Source organism: Globicephala melas, chromosome 7, assembly GCF_963455315.2.
Source record: "Globicephala melas chromosome 7, mGloMel1.2, whole genome shotgun sequence".
Lineage (NCBI taxonomy): Eukaryota > Metazoa > Chordata > Mammalia > Artiodactyla > Delphinidae > Globicephala > Globicephala melas.
The window spans coordinates 112,749,341-112,766,528 of NC_083320.1; the positions used below are offsets into that span (position 1 = coordinate 112,749,341).

At 45.4% G+C, this 17,188-nt stretch overlaps 1 protein-coding gene across 5 annotated transcripts in view; it reads right to left on the minus strand.

The window, feature by feature from the left end:
* Nucleotides 1–17,188, minus strand: part of CYFIP1 (cytoplasmic FMR1 interacting protein 1) — a 93,935-nt gene that overhangs the window by 13,556 nt on the left and 63,191 nt on the right. For all 5 annotated transcript variants that reach the window (XM_060302602.1, XM_060302603.1, XM_060302600.1 and 2 more), the window contains 6 exons: nucleotides 16,865–16,961; nucleotides 14,991–15,067; nucleotides 14,774–14,882; nucleotides 13,733–13,852; nucleotides 9,303–9,502; nucleotides 4,625–4,712 (listed from right to left, as the gene is read on the minus strand). In XM_060302602.1, coding sequence (XP_060158585.1) covers nucleotides 4,625–4,712; nucleotides 9,303–9,502; nucleotides 13,733–13,852; nucleotides 14,774–14,882; nucleotides 14,991–15,067; nucleotides 16,865–16,961 — 691 coding nt within the window. The remainder of the gene's footprint in view (nucleotides 1–4,624; nucleotides 4,713–9,302; nucleotides 9,503–13,732; nucleotides 13,853–14,773; nucleotides 14,883–14,990; nucleotides 15,068–16,864; nucleotides 16,962–17,188) is intronic.

Sequence of the window (17,188 nt, forward strand, 5' to 3'; positions counted from 1 at the left end):
GGGAAGTTGCCAGGGTTTTCAACGTAGCCCCACGCACAGGTGAAGATGAAGAATCCATACGTAAAGTGCATTAGCACACAGTGCCCTCAGGTGGAGGCATCCAGAGACCCTGTTGGACTGCCCTTTATTGGTATAATCTATGTTTCCAACTTGAAGACATAAAAACCAAGCTTGCTAAAACAGAAGGAAGAATACAAAACCATTTGGTTCTTCAACATTTATTAAACTGCCAGTCCTACAGAAGACATTCTGAGGTTCTGGAATGAGAAATGAATGTATCTCAGGGCCTCACTGCTGCCCCCATGTTACTGCTCCCAGTCCCCTGAGGGAGACACCAAGGATAGACTCTGATGAGGCAGTGGGGTATGCAGGGATTGGGGGACAGCAGCCCCTGCAGGGGGGGCAGGCGAGAAAGGTAGTCAGGGTGGTTTCTTGTCAGACGGGACCTCCAAGCTTGTCTAAGGACACAGACGTCTGCACACCTATCAGGGAGACTCCCAATGTAAGCATTCAGTGCTACGTGTTTCCCTCTCAGCACTTCTTTGGCTACACCCCGTAAATTTTGATATATTTACATTTCATTTAGGTCAATGTCTTTTTAAAAACTTTCCCTTGAGACTTCCCCTTGCCCTAAGGATCATTTGAAATGTGTTAATTTCTGATTTTCTTATCTCTTTGTTACTGATTTCTAGCTTGAGATCACTGTGGTCAGATAACACACTCTATAATATATCAGTTCTTTGAATTTTGTTGATGTTGTTTTATGGCCCAGGGTATGATCTATCTTGGAGAATGATCCATGGGTACTTGAAAAGAATGTATGTTCCGCTGTTGTTGGACGAAGTGTTCTACACATGTCAATGACATCCTATTGGTTGATGGCGTTCATTCTTTTTTGTTGCTGATTTTCTGTGTACTTATTCTTTCGATTACCAAGTGAAAGGAATGTTGACTTCCCCAACTACAACTGTGGAGTTGCTCATTTCTCCTTTCACTTATGTCAGTTTTTGCTTCAAGTATTTTGAAACTCTGTTGTTGGGTGCATAAACATTTAGGATTGCTGTATTTTCTTGGTGGCTTGACTTTTTTAATCATTATGTAATGTCCCTCCCTCTTTGTCCCTGGTAATATTCTTTGCTCTGAAATCTGCTTTATCCTATACTCAGTCACTCTGCTTTCTTCTGATTGTTTGTGTGATACATCTTTTTCCATCCTTTTACATTTAACCTACATACATCATCGACTTGAAGTGAGTTTCTTATACAGTCATATTTTTTAATCCACTCTGTCAATCCCTCTGCCTTTTTAACTGTCTTTAGACCACTTACATTTAATACATTTACATGTAGTGTAATTATGATTTTTAAGTTAGTCTCTGTTTCATTCTTCCTGTCTTCCTGTGGGTCATTTAAACATTTTTTAGAATTCTGTTGTGATTTAACTGTGGTATTTTTGAAAGTATCTCTTTGCACAGGCCTTTCAGTGATGTTCCCAGTCTTACATTAGACGTTATGTAAGTTATCACAACCTACTGTTATCAACATGTTACTACTTTGAGTGAAATGTACCACTCTCACCTGCTTTTAGGTCCCTATAACCTTCCCCCTTCCCCTTTTATAATTGTCTTAAATATTTCCTCTATGTACACAGAGAACCACATCAGGACAGCAAGGATTCTGAAGAACCGGCAGAAGTCTAGTTGCTCAGCTCTGAATGAATATCCTCAGGAGGCCTGCTTGCAATTCCTGGGAACTCAGCCCTTGAAATGTTGCCTATGTTGCTGATTGATACAGTTGTTTTCTACACTTGGGACACTTAACCATGCTGTACGAGCTTGTCTAGGTTGTTTGTACAAATAGTGATTTATGGCAAGCCCCTCCTTTCCTTCTGGGGATTCTGAGGTTGCAGTAACTTGTGGCTGTGTCTATGCCCCTAGCCCTGGACCCAGGTGTTCCTGTGAGCTTCTCTTTCCTGGGCAGGATCACCCTGTACGTCCCATGCGACCCCCATTAGGGACCACTGGAAGCCCGCACCTGCTTCCATAACCACCAGATGCATCTTTCCCCCTTGCTGATCCTGCTTTGTGTCCTTTAGCTGTAATAAACTGCAGCTGTGAATGAATGAATCCTTCTGGAGAATCACCAAATGTGCAGGTGGTCCTGGGACCATCAACACAGAAAGTCTGAGTCCAAACCAATGATCAAATGCAAGATTCACCAAGGTGGAAACACTGCCAAATGCCTGTCTCACATTCCTCCCTACAACCCTATCAGACTTGGAAAGACCATATCTTGATTGTGGGCTCAGACACAACCTGCCCCCTGCCATCCCTCCTCAAAGCACCAACTGTGCTTTATGATTATTTTTTAATCCAGAGAAGGAAGGGCTTATTACTTGTAGCAAGAGAACACTTGCTTTCCCAAAGCAATGTCCCTAAACTGTGCTTTAAATGCTGGGATTCTGGGACTTCACTGGTGGCACAGTGGTTAAGAATCTGCCTGCCCACGGGTTTGATCCCTGGTCCGGGAAGATCCCACATGCTGCGAAGCAACTAAGCCCATGCACCACAACTACTGAGCCCGCACTCTAGAGCCCGCAAGCCACAACTACTGAAGCCCATGTGCCTAGAGCCCATGCTCTGCAACAAGAGAAGCCACCACAATGAGAAGCCCACGCACCACAACAAAGAGTAGCCCCCGCTCACTGTAACTAGAGAAAGCCTGCACGCAGCAACAAAGACCCAACATAGCCCCCCCCCCCAAAAAAAAATGCTGGGATTCTGGGTGAGGTTTTTGCTTGATAATAAGTTCTAATGCTTGAAAAACATGAAAATCATTAGTAAAATTAAATGGCCTCATGTTACAAGTGGGAAAATTCACTCCCAAAGCCACCCTCACTTGCTCGGGGCCTGGGGCTCAATGACACCTAAGTCCCCGGCCCCCCGATGAGTGTCTGGCTTCCTGGAGACCTCACTCACCCCAAAGATGTCACATCCCAGGGACAACACAACCGGAGCAACATACCTACTCAGAGGAAGGGGAGGAGGAACTACCTCTGAAGAGGGCAAAATTACAAATTCTACACTATAAAACACGCAGACTCAGACGAGGGGAGCCTCACAGCTCAAGTCAAGAAACACTGCTGACCACGCCTGATGCAGAGACTGGGGCCTCGCCCGGAAACCAGTGGACGAGGGCTCCAGACTCACTAGTCATGTGCCCTGGGTTCTCTAATGCCCTCAACACTGTGCATCTTCAACTGTGAAGTAGGGACAACCTTACTTATCTTATAGGAAAGAGAACATCAGTGATATACTCAAGAGAGTGTTCACTCGGAATGGTGATACCAGGAACCAACAGGGTAACGCCACAAATGGGCACTCATCTAAGTCGATTTATTACCATAAGACACTAGCCCTCACTCATCACTCCTAACAAAAGAATGGATTGGATTTTTGAATTGGATTCCTGTGTATTCCATACTCTCATAGGTACGAACACCCTAACCGCACAGCAGCACACTGAAGTGCAGCTGACACGTCTGAATGCTCACAAGGAACAGGGTGGCTCAACTCTGACAGCACAATGTTCTGGCATTCTGCCTTTCTTTGATCCTCAAAAAAGTATCATATGAGATGAATAGTCAGCATCAGTGTTTCTCACGCAAACTTTTGTTAGACTTCTGTTAGGAGTCCAAATGATCTAACAAAAAAATACTGGTTTAGGTTTTAAGAATAAACATGACATGAACAATTTCTCAAAGAGGCTGAAATCCATAAGTTTAAGTTCAGTCACAGCTGGTCGCTTTAAAAAGAACAATCTAATCTTTTTTTTCCGAGATGGGCACCTACTTTGCAGATGCAGATGCACCTGCCTCCTTTTTAGCACAGAATGCTTGTCTTTTTTCTTTTTTTTTTGTGGTACGCGGGCCTCTCACTGTTGTGGCCTCTCCCGTTGAGGAGCACAGGTTCTGGACACGCAGGCTCAGCGGCCATGGCTCACGGGCCCAGCCGCTCCGCGGGGCCCGAACATGTGGGGCACGAACCTGTGTCCCCTGCATCGGCAGGCGGACTCTCAACCACTGCGCCACCAGGGAAGCCCCCGCTTGTCTTTTTCTTATTAAATTGTAAGAGTACTTTAAATACTGACAACACTAACCTTTAGCAATGCCCTTGCTGCTGCACATCCAGCCAGCCATGTCAGCCGGGAAACCTGCCTCATCTCATGGGATGGTGGGTGTCCTGTGGTTCCCGGATGTCAGCTGTTTTCCGCATGCCCCTTCCCACCTCAGCTCCTTCCTTTAAGGTGTCACAGCTGGACAGGCCACCCTGCCCCTCCACCACAGATGTGGCCCCCACCCACAAGCCTCTTCCACAAACTTTTCTGGCTTGATATTTTTACACCTTTAAATCTTCCAACAGTCTCACAGCTGACACCCACCACATGGCCAGAAGCTGTCCCAGCACTACATTACTTTTCAGAAGGGTGCTAACTGAAGGAAACAATAACATTTTATATGTGGCATGATACATTCAAATTATTGAAACTACACTGATTCAAATTAAACTTCAAAATACGCTTCGCTATGAACTTAAAAATCGTAATACAAACACAGAAGAACCTACCTTTGATCCATGCAGATACTGGGGTTGTGCATTTGGCTGTTTATCTCTTTGAAATTCTTGAGAAAATGGTAATACTGTCCGAACAAATCTAAACAAGAAAGATGAAAAAAAAGAAAACCAAAAATTTAATGGTAGTTCTTTAAAATTCAGACTTTTCCATTACTCATCAAAATCTTCCTCCCAATTAATCATCACATAGGAAAATTCTGAGAAATCAAAACCCATACTAGGAATGAGCTATAAATACTCTGAAGTATGATAAATGTATCCGAAGTTCAGGAACAGAGTGAGGACGCCGGAGGCCCTTCTAGCACATAAAAAGAGTCTCCAAACTTGGCACTAGGACCATTTCATTCAGTCTTTTGAAAAGAGGTGATGCAGGCACTTGGGCCTTGCTGGGCCTCTGGACACAGCAATGATGGCAGGGACAGGAGTGGGAAGGCAGATTCGGACAGTGATGTGGTCACTCAGGTCACTGGGTACAAACTGACAGAAGGTGAGTCTGTAAACAGACTTGCAGAGCCACGAGACTGTGGCTTCATAACAGATTAAGAGCAACTAAAACTCAAATGCTTGGATCTTAAAGCAGAAATGTCAAAATCGACTCACACTTTCAAATCAGAAGCGTTCATTTAAACATATAAAACTTTTTACAAAGAAGCATGATAAAATTCATGGATTTGCTAATTATTAAATTCAAAAAACTTGATTAACACATATTGCACTTTAATAAATAAAAAAGGATGTAACTGTCAAAACACCACTTGTGCATGAAACAAATGTTTGCATCTGAGGAGAGGACAGCGGCCTGTGGAGCTGATCACATTTACATGGAAACATCACGTTGCTGAGTGGCTGGGTTCTGTCGTTATGCTTTTTTTTTTTTTTTTTTTGCGGTACACGGGCCTCTCACTGTTGTGGCCTCTCCCATTGCGAAGCACAGGCTCCAGACACGCAGGCTCAGCGGCCATGGCTCACGGGCCCAGCTGCTCCGTGGCATGTGGGATCCTCCCGGACCGGGGCACGAACCCATGTCCCCTGCATCGGCAGGCGGGCTCTCAACCACTGCGCCACCCGGGAAGCCCCAAGGAACCGTTTTTTAAGTCTCAGATTATCTCCCTATATATTACTTATAAATTTCAAACAGAAAAATGGAAACACGCCAGTGGAGAAACTTGGCAGCCACCACCCTAACCAAGGGACGGATGGCCAGTGATGGGAAAACCTTGTGGTACATTGCACTGAGGACATACCCTCCTCAGTGGTCTTCCTGCCAAAGAGGCCCGACTCTGATCCCAACTGCTGGCTTACTTCGAGGGCTATCGCGCTGTCACAATTAGTAGCTGTACAGGTTAAATTTAAGTCACAGGCCACCCCATGCGACTTCCCAGAGCCACCAGGCATAAATCATTAATCGGAAATAAGCAGCAAAATAAGTAGATACGCCAAGCAACAAACAGAGTTCTGGTTTCCCCACAAGCAGCTCTCAGAAAACCCTCAGGCATGGAATTAAGATACTGGGTGGCATAATTTTGTCTGTCTTCTCAGGTTTCCACATGCAACGTGGACATACGAAACGCTATTTTAAAATGTCTTTTCCAGATAATGAAGCTCTAAGGGTTCCACTGAAAGACCTGTTAAAAATACAGGAGTAATGGCTTTTGCCAATGCTATCAAGAGGTGGAGGCCTCCAGCGCTGCTGCTCTGGTGAAGACTGCATCTCGTACAGCCAGGGCTCCCTCTGAATTGCACCTCAGGTTTCTGGGCCCAAGGCGACTGAGGTCACTTCACGCTGGCCCCTGCCAGCACACGTGCCCAAGGTCACAGCTCCAATGCATGGGAAACTGGGTTCCCGTGCAATCAATTGCACAGCCCGTTGGAGGCAAAGCCGCCTACCAGCGCCGTGTGGGCAGTGGGGAGCACGCGCTATCAGGCGAGGGCAGCCATCTGCTTGCTGTCCTTCAGGGTGGACCTCGTGCTGGACAGGCTAAGGGGACCCAGGGCAGAGGTGCCTCTCGTCAGTTTATACACTTGATGCCATAGTGTCTGTCAGGCCATGCAAGTGACACGGCCTGGAGGTGTTCCACTCCTGCTAAGGTTGCTGGGCCACACGGCACCAACTTCCTGACCTGAGTCCTGGCAACCTCGTCTCTGACAAGACTCCTGCTGCCAGTAGGACAGGTAGCCTAGGATGGCGGGTTGTTCCCTAGCATCGGCCCCGATCAGGGAAGGGCACCCACGTGAGCCCAGCTTGGCAGGCAGGGCCTCGAAATAGACCTCTTTCCCTAACTGCACACACATGACTCATCATGCCTGGAGCATCTTTCAGAAAACATAGTGATTCAACAGAAAGGTTTACAGCACATGCTGAGTTTTCATCACCATGTAGATTTCAGCTCCCTCCCACCCCACCCCCTTGCAGTCCTTCCACGGGGCTCCTGTTGTTTTTGAGCCCTCGACCCACCAGGCTGTCACCAAGATGACCAGAACAGGCAGATGCTGAACACACGCAGTGCAGCTGGCACAAAGGGGGCCCAGGGAGCATCTTCAACTGTTCCTTTTGCAAGATCTCTGAGAATCCCTTAAAGGGCGACAAAATGCTAGATAATCAAAAATGCAACCTAAAGTAACACAAGAAAATCACGACTCCTTGTGTTGCCTGAGTCTACCACCTCCACAGCCCTGCCCAATGCCCCCCGCCCCCGGAACATATTTTCTCAACTTGCCAATAATGGGGTTCGGCTGCATTTCACCTTTAGGGACGCCAGTTCTAAGCACTAGGCAAAATGATTTAAGGGACATAACAAATTAACTCCGAAAGTTCTAAACGGACCGACCAAAGCACAGAAAATCTTGCAAACGTTGGCCATGACTTAGGTTTTCAGAAACACGACAAGCACGTATGTACACACAGAATGCCCCATCATGACATATGATGTGAAAAAAGAATGTGTACTTAACAGTATGCCTAACAACATCCATTTCTGCAAAACAAAAAATACACATGTATATTCGACCGTATGGCAAAAATTCTAGAAGATAGACATTTTATAAGGGAAATCTCTAGGGATTTAATTATTTTCCCCATGTACCTATTCCATATATATATATATATATATATACACACACACACACACACACACACATACATACACACACATACACACGATTTCTAGCTTTTCTACAATTATGATGCATTACTTATGCAATAAAAATATTTTTTCAGTTAATTCCAACTCTAAAACAACTTGAACAATACCTGTTTCAAGAACCTGGGCACTTAGAAGGGAGTTTACAGGGATGAGTAGTCTCTAAAGTTTGTTCCGGTGGATTGTGCCCAGCCAGGCCCAGGGCCCCCTGACCCAAGAAGGGCAACCAGGGCTCCTTCACCTGTGGTTCTTGTGGCCATGGCCATGTGCCCTCTGCTGCTGCATGGGGCTGAGCTGATGGGCCTAATGGCACACCTCCATGTACCAGCAACAGGCCTGTATTTCCCACAAGGAAACCAACCCTGGGGTCCCAAACAGACTATGGCAATAGCAGGTATGATCAGGCCACAGGAGGGTCTCCCTTCTGCCCTCGGGGTCGAAGCTCAGCACCCCTGGATCAAGACACAAAAATCGAGGCCTGAAAGACAGTAGTGATCAAGCCAACACATGGTAGGATGTTCAGATGCAGTAGTGAAGCAAAGGAAAAGCAAAAGACATTTACTTTTAAAAGGTGGTCATAGGACTTCCCTGGTGGCACAGTGGTTAAGAATCCGCCTGCCAATGCAGCGGACACAGGTTTGAGCCCTGGTCCAGGAAGATCCCACATGCTGCGGAGCAACTAAAGCTGTGCACCACAACTACTGAAGCCTGCGTGCCTAGAGCCTGTGCTCTGCAACAAGAGAAGCCACCGCAACTAGAGAAAGCCCGTGCACAGAACAAAGATCCAACACGGCCAAAAATAAATAAATAAATTTATAAGAAATAAAAATAAAAAGTGGTCATAACACTCACATACACACGGTCTCTCACACACACCCTCACTCATACTCACCCCCATTTCTCACACTCACAAGCACACACACACATTTCCTCTCTGGCATGTGCTGACACAGCAGGAGTGAAGCTCAGCGCAGAGAGGACAGGCCTCAGGCAGGCAGCTGCCAGAGTGTGGAGGTGACACAGAGCCATCCCAGGACCTTGGCTGTACCACAAGACTGCACCACATAACCCTGAAGCCAGCAGCCATGCCACCCTTCCAGCGGGCCACTTTGTGTTGTTCAACATAGTAAAATGGTAGGTGCGTGGAGGGCGGCTAACTGGCAGACCCTCACATGGCCCGACATCCCAGAATGGAAGCATGAAAAGTAGAGTCACCCAGCACATTCCAACGTCAGTAGACATGAAAAGTATGGAGGTGGTACAGACCCAGCAGCTGCTGTCCACATGTACCAGATTTGGCCCTGAGCCCCAAGGGAGTGCCCTGGATAGGAACCCTGGCCCCGCACTTGGTCTGCACATGAAAGCCATGACCATACACCCAAGGGCTGGCCCAGGGCTGCACTTGCAAATGGAGGAGACCAGGAGGGCCTGAGTATCCTGGACATGGGAAAAGATGGGCCCTGAGACCATCCTGTTTCGATGCCCATTGGAAGGGGCATCCAGAGCCATCTGTGAGGTAGCATGCTCACCGGTTGGTAGAGCCATTGTAGCAGTAGTTGGGCAGGAAGTCGTAGTTGAGCTCCCAGAAGACGTGGAGGGTGATTCTCCCGTAGGGCGCTGACACATTGTGGTTGGCCTCCCGGAACATGGCGTCAAAGCTGTCCAGAGTCAGGTACCTGCTCAGCAGCCTGTGGGTCATGCGGTTGATTTCCAAGAGGCCATCCAGCTCCTGTGGGACCACAAAGACAGGGGCGTGAGGACAGAGCTGGGCCTGGCATGGCGGCCTCCATCCTCTACGTGGGTAGCGCCATGGTGGTGGGCCAGGAGCGGACAGAGGAGGACGTGGACGGCGAGGGGCTGCACTGAGGGGGGGGCCGGTGAGCTAGGCCAAGAACGCACGTGGTGGCGGTCTGGCAGGTGACACAAGCTTCCTTCTCACACCTAAATTCGTGTCCTCTCCACTGCTCTTAAAATGCCCCTCCTTTCCATGGTTGCCCCCGAATGGCCACTGTCCATTCTCTACTGCAATTACCTCCCACTGTCCACTGCTGGCCTCCAAAGCCCTCACAGGGCAGAGAACACTGGGATGTGTCCACCCCCACCCGATGGCACACAGTGTGTCCTCAGGTGTTAGCCTTAATTAGCTTTCCTAACGAACCTGAAGTTACTCAAAAGCATTGCTGTGCAGCAGAACTGGCAAGCATGTTCAGAGGTGGCCTTCCAGGCTCTCACACTGACTGTTCATAAACCTGCCCAGGTCTGTACTATCCCCTGAGGCAGCCACTGGCCCCATATGGCAACAAGAATGTGGCTGGTCCAAACTGAGATGCGCCATATGTGTGAGATGCACAGATTTCAGAAACTGAACGTGAAAACAAAGAATGTAAGATATCCACGCCAATAGAGTTCTTATAATGATTATATGTTGAATTGTTAATTTTTGGATATATTGGGTAAATAAAGTAGATTACTAAAATTAATTCCTCCAATTTCTTTCTCCTTTTCTAATGTGACTACAAGTAAATTTAAAATGGTCTCTGGGCAGAAGCAAGAAGAACTACAATCCTGCAGCCTGTTGAACAAAAACCACATTCACAGAAAGACAGACAAAATGAAAAGGCAGAGGACTATGTACCAGATGAAGGAACAAGATAAAACCCCAGAAAAACAACTAAATGAAGTGGAGATAGGCAACCTTCCAGAAAAAGAATTCAGAATAATGAGAGTAAAGATGATCCAGGACCTCAGAAAAAGAATGGAGGCAAAGATCCAGAAGATGCAAGAAATGTTTAACAAAGACCTAAGAAGGATTAAAGAACCAACAAATAGAGATGAACAATACAATAACTGAAATGAAAAATACACTAGAAGGAATCAATAGCAGAATAACTGAGGCAGAAGAACGGATCAGTGGCCTGGAAGACAGAATGGTGGAATTCACTGCTGCAGAACAGAATAAAGAAAAAAGAATGAAAAGAAATGAAGACAGACTAAGAGACCTCTGGGACAACATTAAACGCACCAATATTCACATTATAGGGGTCCCGGAAGGAGAAGAGAGAGAGAAAGGAACCGAGAAAATATGTGAAGAAATTATAGTCGAAAAATTCCCTAATGTGGGAAAGGAAATAGCTACCCAAGTCCAAGAAGCGCAGAGAGTCCCAGGCAGGATAAACGCAAAGAAAAACATGCCGAGACACACAGTAATCAAATTGACAAAAATTAAAGACAAAGAAAAATTATTAAAAGCATTAAGGGAAAAACGACAAATAGCATAAAAGGGAACTCCCATAAGGTTAACAGCTGATTTCTCAGCAGAAACTCTACAAGCCAGAAGGGAGTGGCACGATACATTTAAAGTGATAAAAGCGAAGAACCTACAACCAAGATTACTCTACCCAGCAAGGATCTCATTCAGATTTGACAGAGAAATCAAAAGCTTTACAGACAAGCAAAAGCTAACAGAATTCAGTACCACGAAGCCAGCTCTACAACAAATGCTAAAGGAACTTCTCTAAGTGGTAAACGCAAGAGAAGAAAAGGACCTACAAAAACAAACCCAAAACAATTAAAGAAATTGGTAATAGGAACATACATACTGAAAATTACCTTAAATGTGAATGGGTTAAATGCTCCAAGCAAAAGACACAGGCTTGCTGAATGGATTTAAAAACAAGATCCATATATATGCTGTCTACAAGAGACCCACTTCAGACCTAGGGACACATACAGACTGAAAGTGAGGGGATGGAAAAAGATATTCCATGCAAATGGAAATCAAAAGAAAGCTGGAGTAGCAATACTCAAATCAGATAAAATAGACTTAAAATAAAGAATGTTACAAGAGACAAGGAAGGACACTACATAATGATCAAGGGATCAATCCAAGAAGAAGATATAACAATTATAAATATTTATGCACCCAACAGAGGAGCACCTCAATACATAAGGCAAATGCTAACAGCTATAGAAGAGGAAATCGACAGTAACACAATAATAGTGGGGGACTTTAACACCTCACTTACACCAATGGACAGATCATCCAGACATAAAGTTAATAAGGAAACATAAGCTTTAAATGACACAACAGACCAGATAGATTTAATTGATATTTATGGGACATTCCATCCAAAAACAGCAGATTACACTTTCTTCTCAAGTGCACATGGAACATTCTCCAGGACAGATCACATCTTGGGTCACAAATCAAGCCTCAGTAAATTTAAGAAAATTGAAATCATATTAAGCATCTTTTCCAACCACAACACTATGAGATTAGAAATAAATTACACGGGAAAAAAACATAAAAAACACAAACACATGGAGGCTAAACAATATGCTACTAAATAACAAAGAGATCACTGAAGAAGTCAAAGAGGAAATCAAAAAATACCTAGAAACAAATGACAACAAAAACACGATAATCCAAAACCTATGGGATGCAGCAAAAGCATTTCTATGAGGGAAGTTTGTAGCAACACAACCCTACCTCAAGAAACAAGAAAAATCTCAAACAATCTAATCTCACACCTAAAGGAACTAGAGAAAGAAAAAACAAAACCCAAAGTTAGTAGAAGGAAAGAAATCATAAAGATCAGAGCAGAAATAAATGAAATAGAAACAAAGAAAACAATAGCAAAGATCAATAAAACTAAAAGCTAGGGAAAAGAAAAAAAGGTCTCTGGCTTGCATTCTATTTATAGTGGTCAAAACCTCAACCGAATCACATTAAGACCAAGGGCAATGAAACACCATGCCCCAGCCCAAGCCAGGCTGAAGGAAGAGCCACTGTGGGCTCTGTGGCCAGACAGCCTGGATTCTGAGGAAGGAGAGGTGGGCCCAGCAGACACCTGCCCCCCACCTGCTTCTCTAGGAACAACAGTCTTCCTGAAGTTCTCACAAGCTCATTACCATTTGGCTGAAGGAAGAGCCACTGTGGGCTCTGTGGCCAGACAGCCTGGATTCTGAGGAAGGAGAGGTGGGCCCAGCAGACACCTGCCCCCCACCTGCTTCTCTAGGAACCAGTCTTCCTGAAGTTCTCACAAGCTCATTACCATTTGCCTGCAGCCATTATTCTTGGAAGATAGATTTGGCACGAAATCCTTAAGTTGCATTTCCTTCCCTGCTGGCAAAGGTCTGAGGACAATTGGATTTTCTTTCCCTGATCACTCTGCTTAGATACCCAGAGGGTTTTTCCTTTTCCTTGAAAGTCCAATACTACAATATTAACTACAGTGTTCTTTGGTGTTGGCCACTTTAGGTCGTCTTCCCATGTATGCAATATTTGCTTCTAATATGTATTCATACTATTTTTTATTTCATCAAAGTTTTCTTTAAGTAGCTTTTTTTTTTTTTTTTTTCCCGGTACGCGGGCCTCTCACTGTTGTGGCCTCTCCCGCTGCAGAGCACAGGCTCCGGATGCGCAGGCTCAGCGGCCACGGCTCACGGGCCCAGCCGCTCCGCGGCATGTGGGATCTTACCAGACCGGGGCACGAACCCGTGTCCCCTGCATCAGCAGGCGGACTCCCAACCACTGCACCACCAGGGAAGCCCTCAAGTAGCATTTTTAATGTTTGTTCCATCTCATTGCTTTGGTTTTTGTCTTCAGGGGCCTCTATGATATGTATGTTGAATCTTCACCGTCCATCATCTCCATGACCTTCTCTCAAATCCTTTCTGTCTGTCTTCATTTCCTTTTAATTTTTAAAACGTTCCTGCTTTCATTCTTTTGCCATATCTTTTGCCATAGTGAGGTGTAACTATTTGTTCTTCGAAGTCAATTTAGAATTGTGCATATGAAGAGCAGATGCCCAGGTAGGCCCAGCTCAGTGAGTGCACACCTTTTGAGTTCTATGCAAAAAATGAACCTACCATCAGGTCAATTTATCAATAATGACAAAAGCAGAAGTAGCTCCAACCCCCCAAATCTGCTGAGTCTGAGAAAAAGGAGAGCACTTACAACTATCGATGTCAGGTCTTCACTCTCAAATCGCCCAATTGCCAGTTCCAGGGATTTGTACATGGCGGTGGAGACGCGCTGGGTAATCAGACGATTGAGGTCTATGGACCTGCCCAGGAGCTGGGCACAGAGAGTGGAAAGCATGAACATTAAAAAACAAATAAGCAAGAGAATACGGATCTATCCCAGGAAACTGATTCCAAAAGATAAGACAGACAAATAATGTACAAAATTTAGATGACAGTATGATCAAATACCCTACTTTCCTAGAGCTGAAATTCTGTAAGTCAAAGCTATAAAAGGACTCTTATAGTGTACTTACACTTACATCACAGACAGAAACCCCTAGCCTCCCCAGAGATCCTGGAGAGCCTGGGTCTGGCACTTAGTGTACCCCTTGTAACGGGTTCAGGGCCACCTCCCAGCACAGAGCGGCCTGCGTGTGCCTTACCCCTCACCGTGTCACAAGGATGAGTAGGAGAAAACTACTCCATCTCTACTGCAGAGTCCTAACAACATGTGCATACCTCAGTATCATTTCAATAACATAAAAATACTGGCAAAACCCTGGTGAAAATGTCCCAAAATGTGAATGGTGGTTATTTGTAGATAGAATTACATGAGATTTCCCTACAGTTTTCTGTATTTTCCTTTTGGTGATGTATATATGTTATTTTTAAAGAAACAAAAAAAAACAAGCACTGTATTATTACACTCTGTGCTGGCCAAGAAGCAGTTCCTCCCCACCACTCTGAGCTGACTAGAGTCCACATCTTCTTTCTTTTAAGCTCTGTCTTTTGGGCTCCTGGAAAGGAGTTGTGCTTGGGCCAGGCCTCCTGGGAACTGTGCAGGGCAGCCTTCCCTCGTGTGTCAGGTTATGCAAGAGAAACTGCTTATCTTTAAAACCTCAGCTCTTTACATGGATGGTCCCACAGCCACATACATACTGACATCTATTAAAACCTGAGGAGCTCTAAGAAAACCCCACTATTTCCACTGCTGGTTCCATGCCTCACCGTGCCCAGGAAAGGCCTGGCTCACCTGCACGTGCCTCTGCTTGAGCAGCGTCTCATAGCGATTAGATGGCGGGAGATGGATTGTTGCGCCCTGATTCTTGCATTCTGATCGTAACCGTTTGTCAAGAAGCAAACTAGCATGGAAGGAAGAGAGGACAATTTCTCACGTGCTGTGAATTTTAATGGAAATGTCAGATCAAGTTGCCCAAGATTTTGTACCCAAATTACAAACACATACTCACCTTCCTGCCATAACCTTATAATATGCAAATATCTGGTCAGCCAGCTTATAAACAAATTGGTCAAAGCAGAGATTCACCTAAAGGAAAGGAAAGGAAAGCGTGCATTAAATTTTGCTTCCCTAGGGAATTCCCTGGTGGTCCAGTGGTAAGGACTCTGCACTTTCATTGCCAAGGGCCTGGGTTCAATCCCTGATCAGGGAACTCAGATCCCCCAAGCTGTGTGGTACGGCACGCCCCCCGCCCCCCAAAAATGCTTCCCTAAACCAAGATCAAATAACAGAACTTAAAAAAAAAATTTTTTTTTTGATCCAGCAATTCCACTTCTAGGTATTTAAATGGAGACACTAACTCAAAATGATATCTGTACCCCAGGGTTCCTGCAGCACAACAGCCAAGACATGGAAACAACCTGTGTCCACTGATGGTTAAATGGATAAAGAAGGTATCTACACACACACACACACACACACACACACACACACATATGGAATATTACTCAGCCATAAAAGAGAAGGAAACCCTGCCATTTTTGACAACATAGATGGACCTTGAGGGTGCTATGCTAAGTGAAATAAGACAAATACTGCATGATCTCACTTATATGTGGAATCTAAAAAAAACCCAAAAACAAACCCATAAATACAAGAACAGATTGGTGGCTGCAGAGGTGGAGCATGGGAGAACTGGGTGAAGGGGGTCAAAAGGTACAAACTTCCAGTTATAAAATAAATAAGTTCTGGGGATTGAATTAAAAAACAAAACAAAACCACAAAACCCCAACCCTTTGTCAAGGCAACTAAAACAGGCTCTTATGAGAAAACAGAAACATCTTTACTGTTCAACAATAGCAGATTAAATCCATTTCAGTGGGACCAGGAATGACCACCACACCACCACTGAAAATTATGTCAGAACCTTACTTACTGATGGAGAAAAATGCTCCAATTCTCTTAAATACAATGGAATATAAGAAAGTCTCTGTTCTTCACGTGCTCCCAGGGGCTATCGTGCACTGCATCTGGGGGCAGCTCCTGACTCCAGGCTGTATGTCCCAAGAGCCGCTGCCCGTGGCCTCCTCTGGGCTCCCAACATCAGTCAGAGTTGCAGGGTGGACACAGTCTGTGACTTCACCCTCAAAACTGTATCCTCACTTGCAAATGGGGCTAGCACATACCCCTCGGAACTGGGATGAGGACACCCTGTGCTCAGAGCGGAGCTGCTCCAGGACCCACGGGTCTCTGTCCCAGCCCACCCTGCCTCACCCAGGAGCCCACGACATCTCCCCCAAAGAAGCACTTCCTGTGGTTTTTGTGAAGATATGGGGAAGGAGACCCAGATGTATAATGTAATCTGCTGAGGTTAAATTCTCTTACATCTTGAGCTAGAAAATAAGATTTTTCTCCTTAGCTGCATGTACACAGACTTAATAATTCCACTTGTAGGAATTTGTCCTCAAGAATAATCCAATACAACTAAAAAGATACGTGCAAGGAAGTTCATCAAAGCATTATGTATAATTAAAAGTAAAAAGCTAAAACTAGAGAAATTAAATAGAGGTTGGTTCAGTGCATCTCTTCTGTACAAGGCCCCTGCTCTAGACTGTGTTCATGAAAGAAACAGGCAAGATATGCAGTGTTCATGCCATGCAGTCACGTGAAAAGGATGTCCCCCAACAGCTGATGTTTTAAGACCCCAATCATCCTGTGTGGATGCACAGAAAAAAGTGCAGATAGAAGGGTTCAACCCAAAATGTTTATTTCAAAGTTCATTCCATTGTTTGAACCTCCGTGTATTAAAAAGAAAGGTTGTTCCCTCTAACACTCAGAGGAAAAAGGAAAATTTTAAAAGTCTATTAAAAGTGCCTGGGCCCTCACCTCTGCCTCGATTTCGTCATAGAGAAACTGCTTGTTGAACCTGGTGAGGGCATAGTGGGCGCTATCGTTGTACAGGTCCAGCGAGTAGAGAACGTACCTGCAGAGTGGGAGAGAGGTCAGGCCAACCGCCCACACGGGGTTTCTCGGCTCTCACACCCTGCCCTCCACGGGAAATGTAACCCTCACTGTCTTCCTCTCTCATGAGGAAAAACAATCTCTTACTTCAAATGCCAAACTCGGCTTCTGTGAGGGCCCTAACAGAGGCCCCAGCAAGCTGGCCAGACCCTTGGCAGGACATGCCTGGCTCAGCCACGCCCAGGGCGC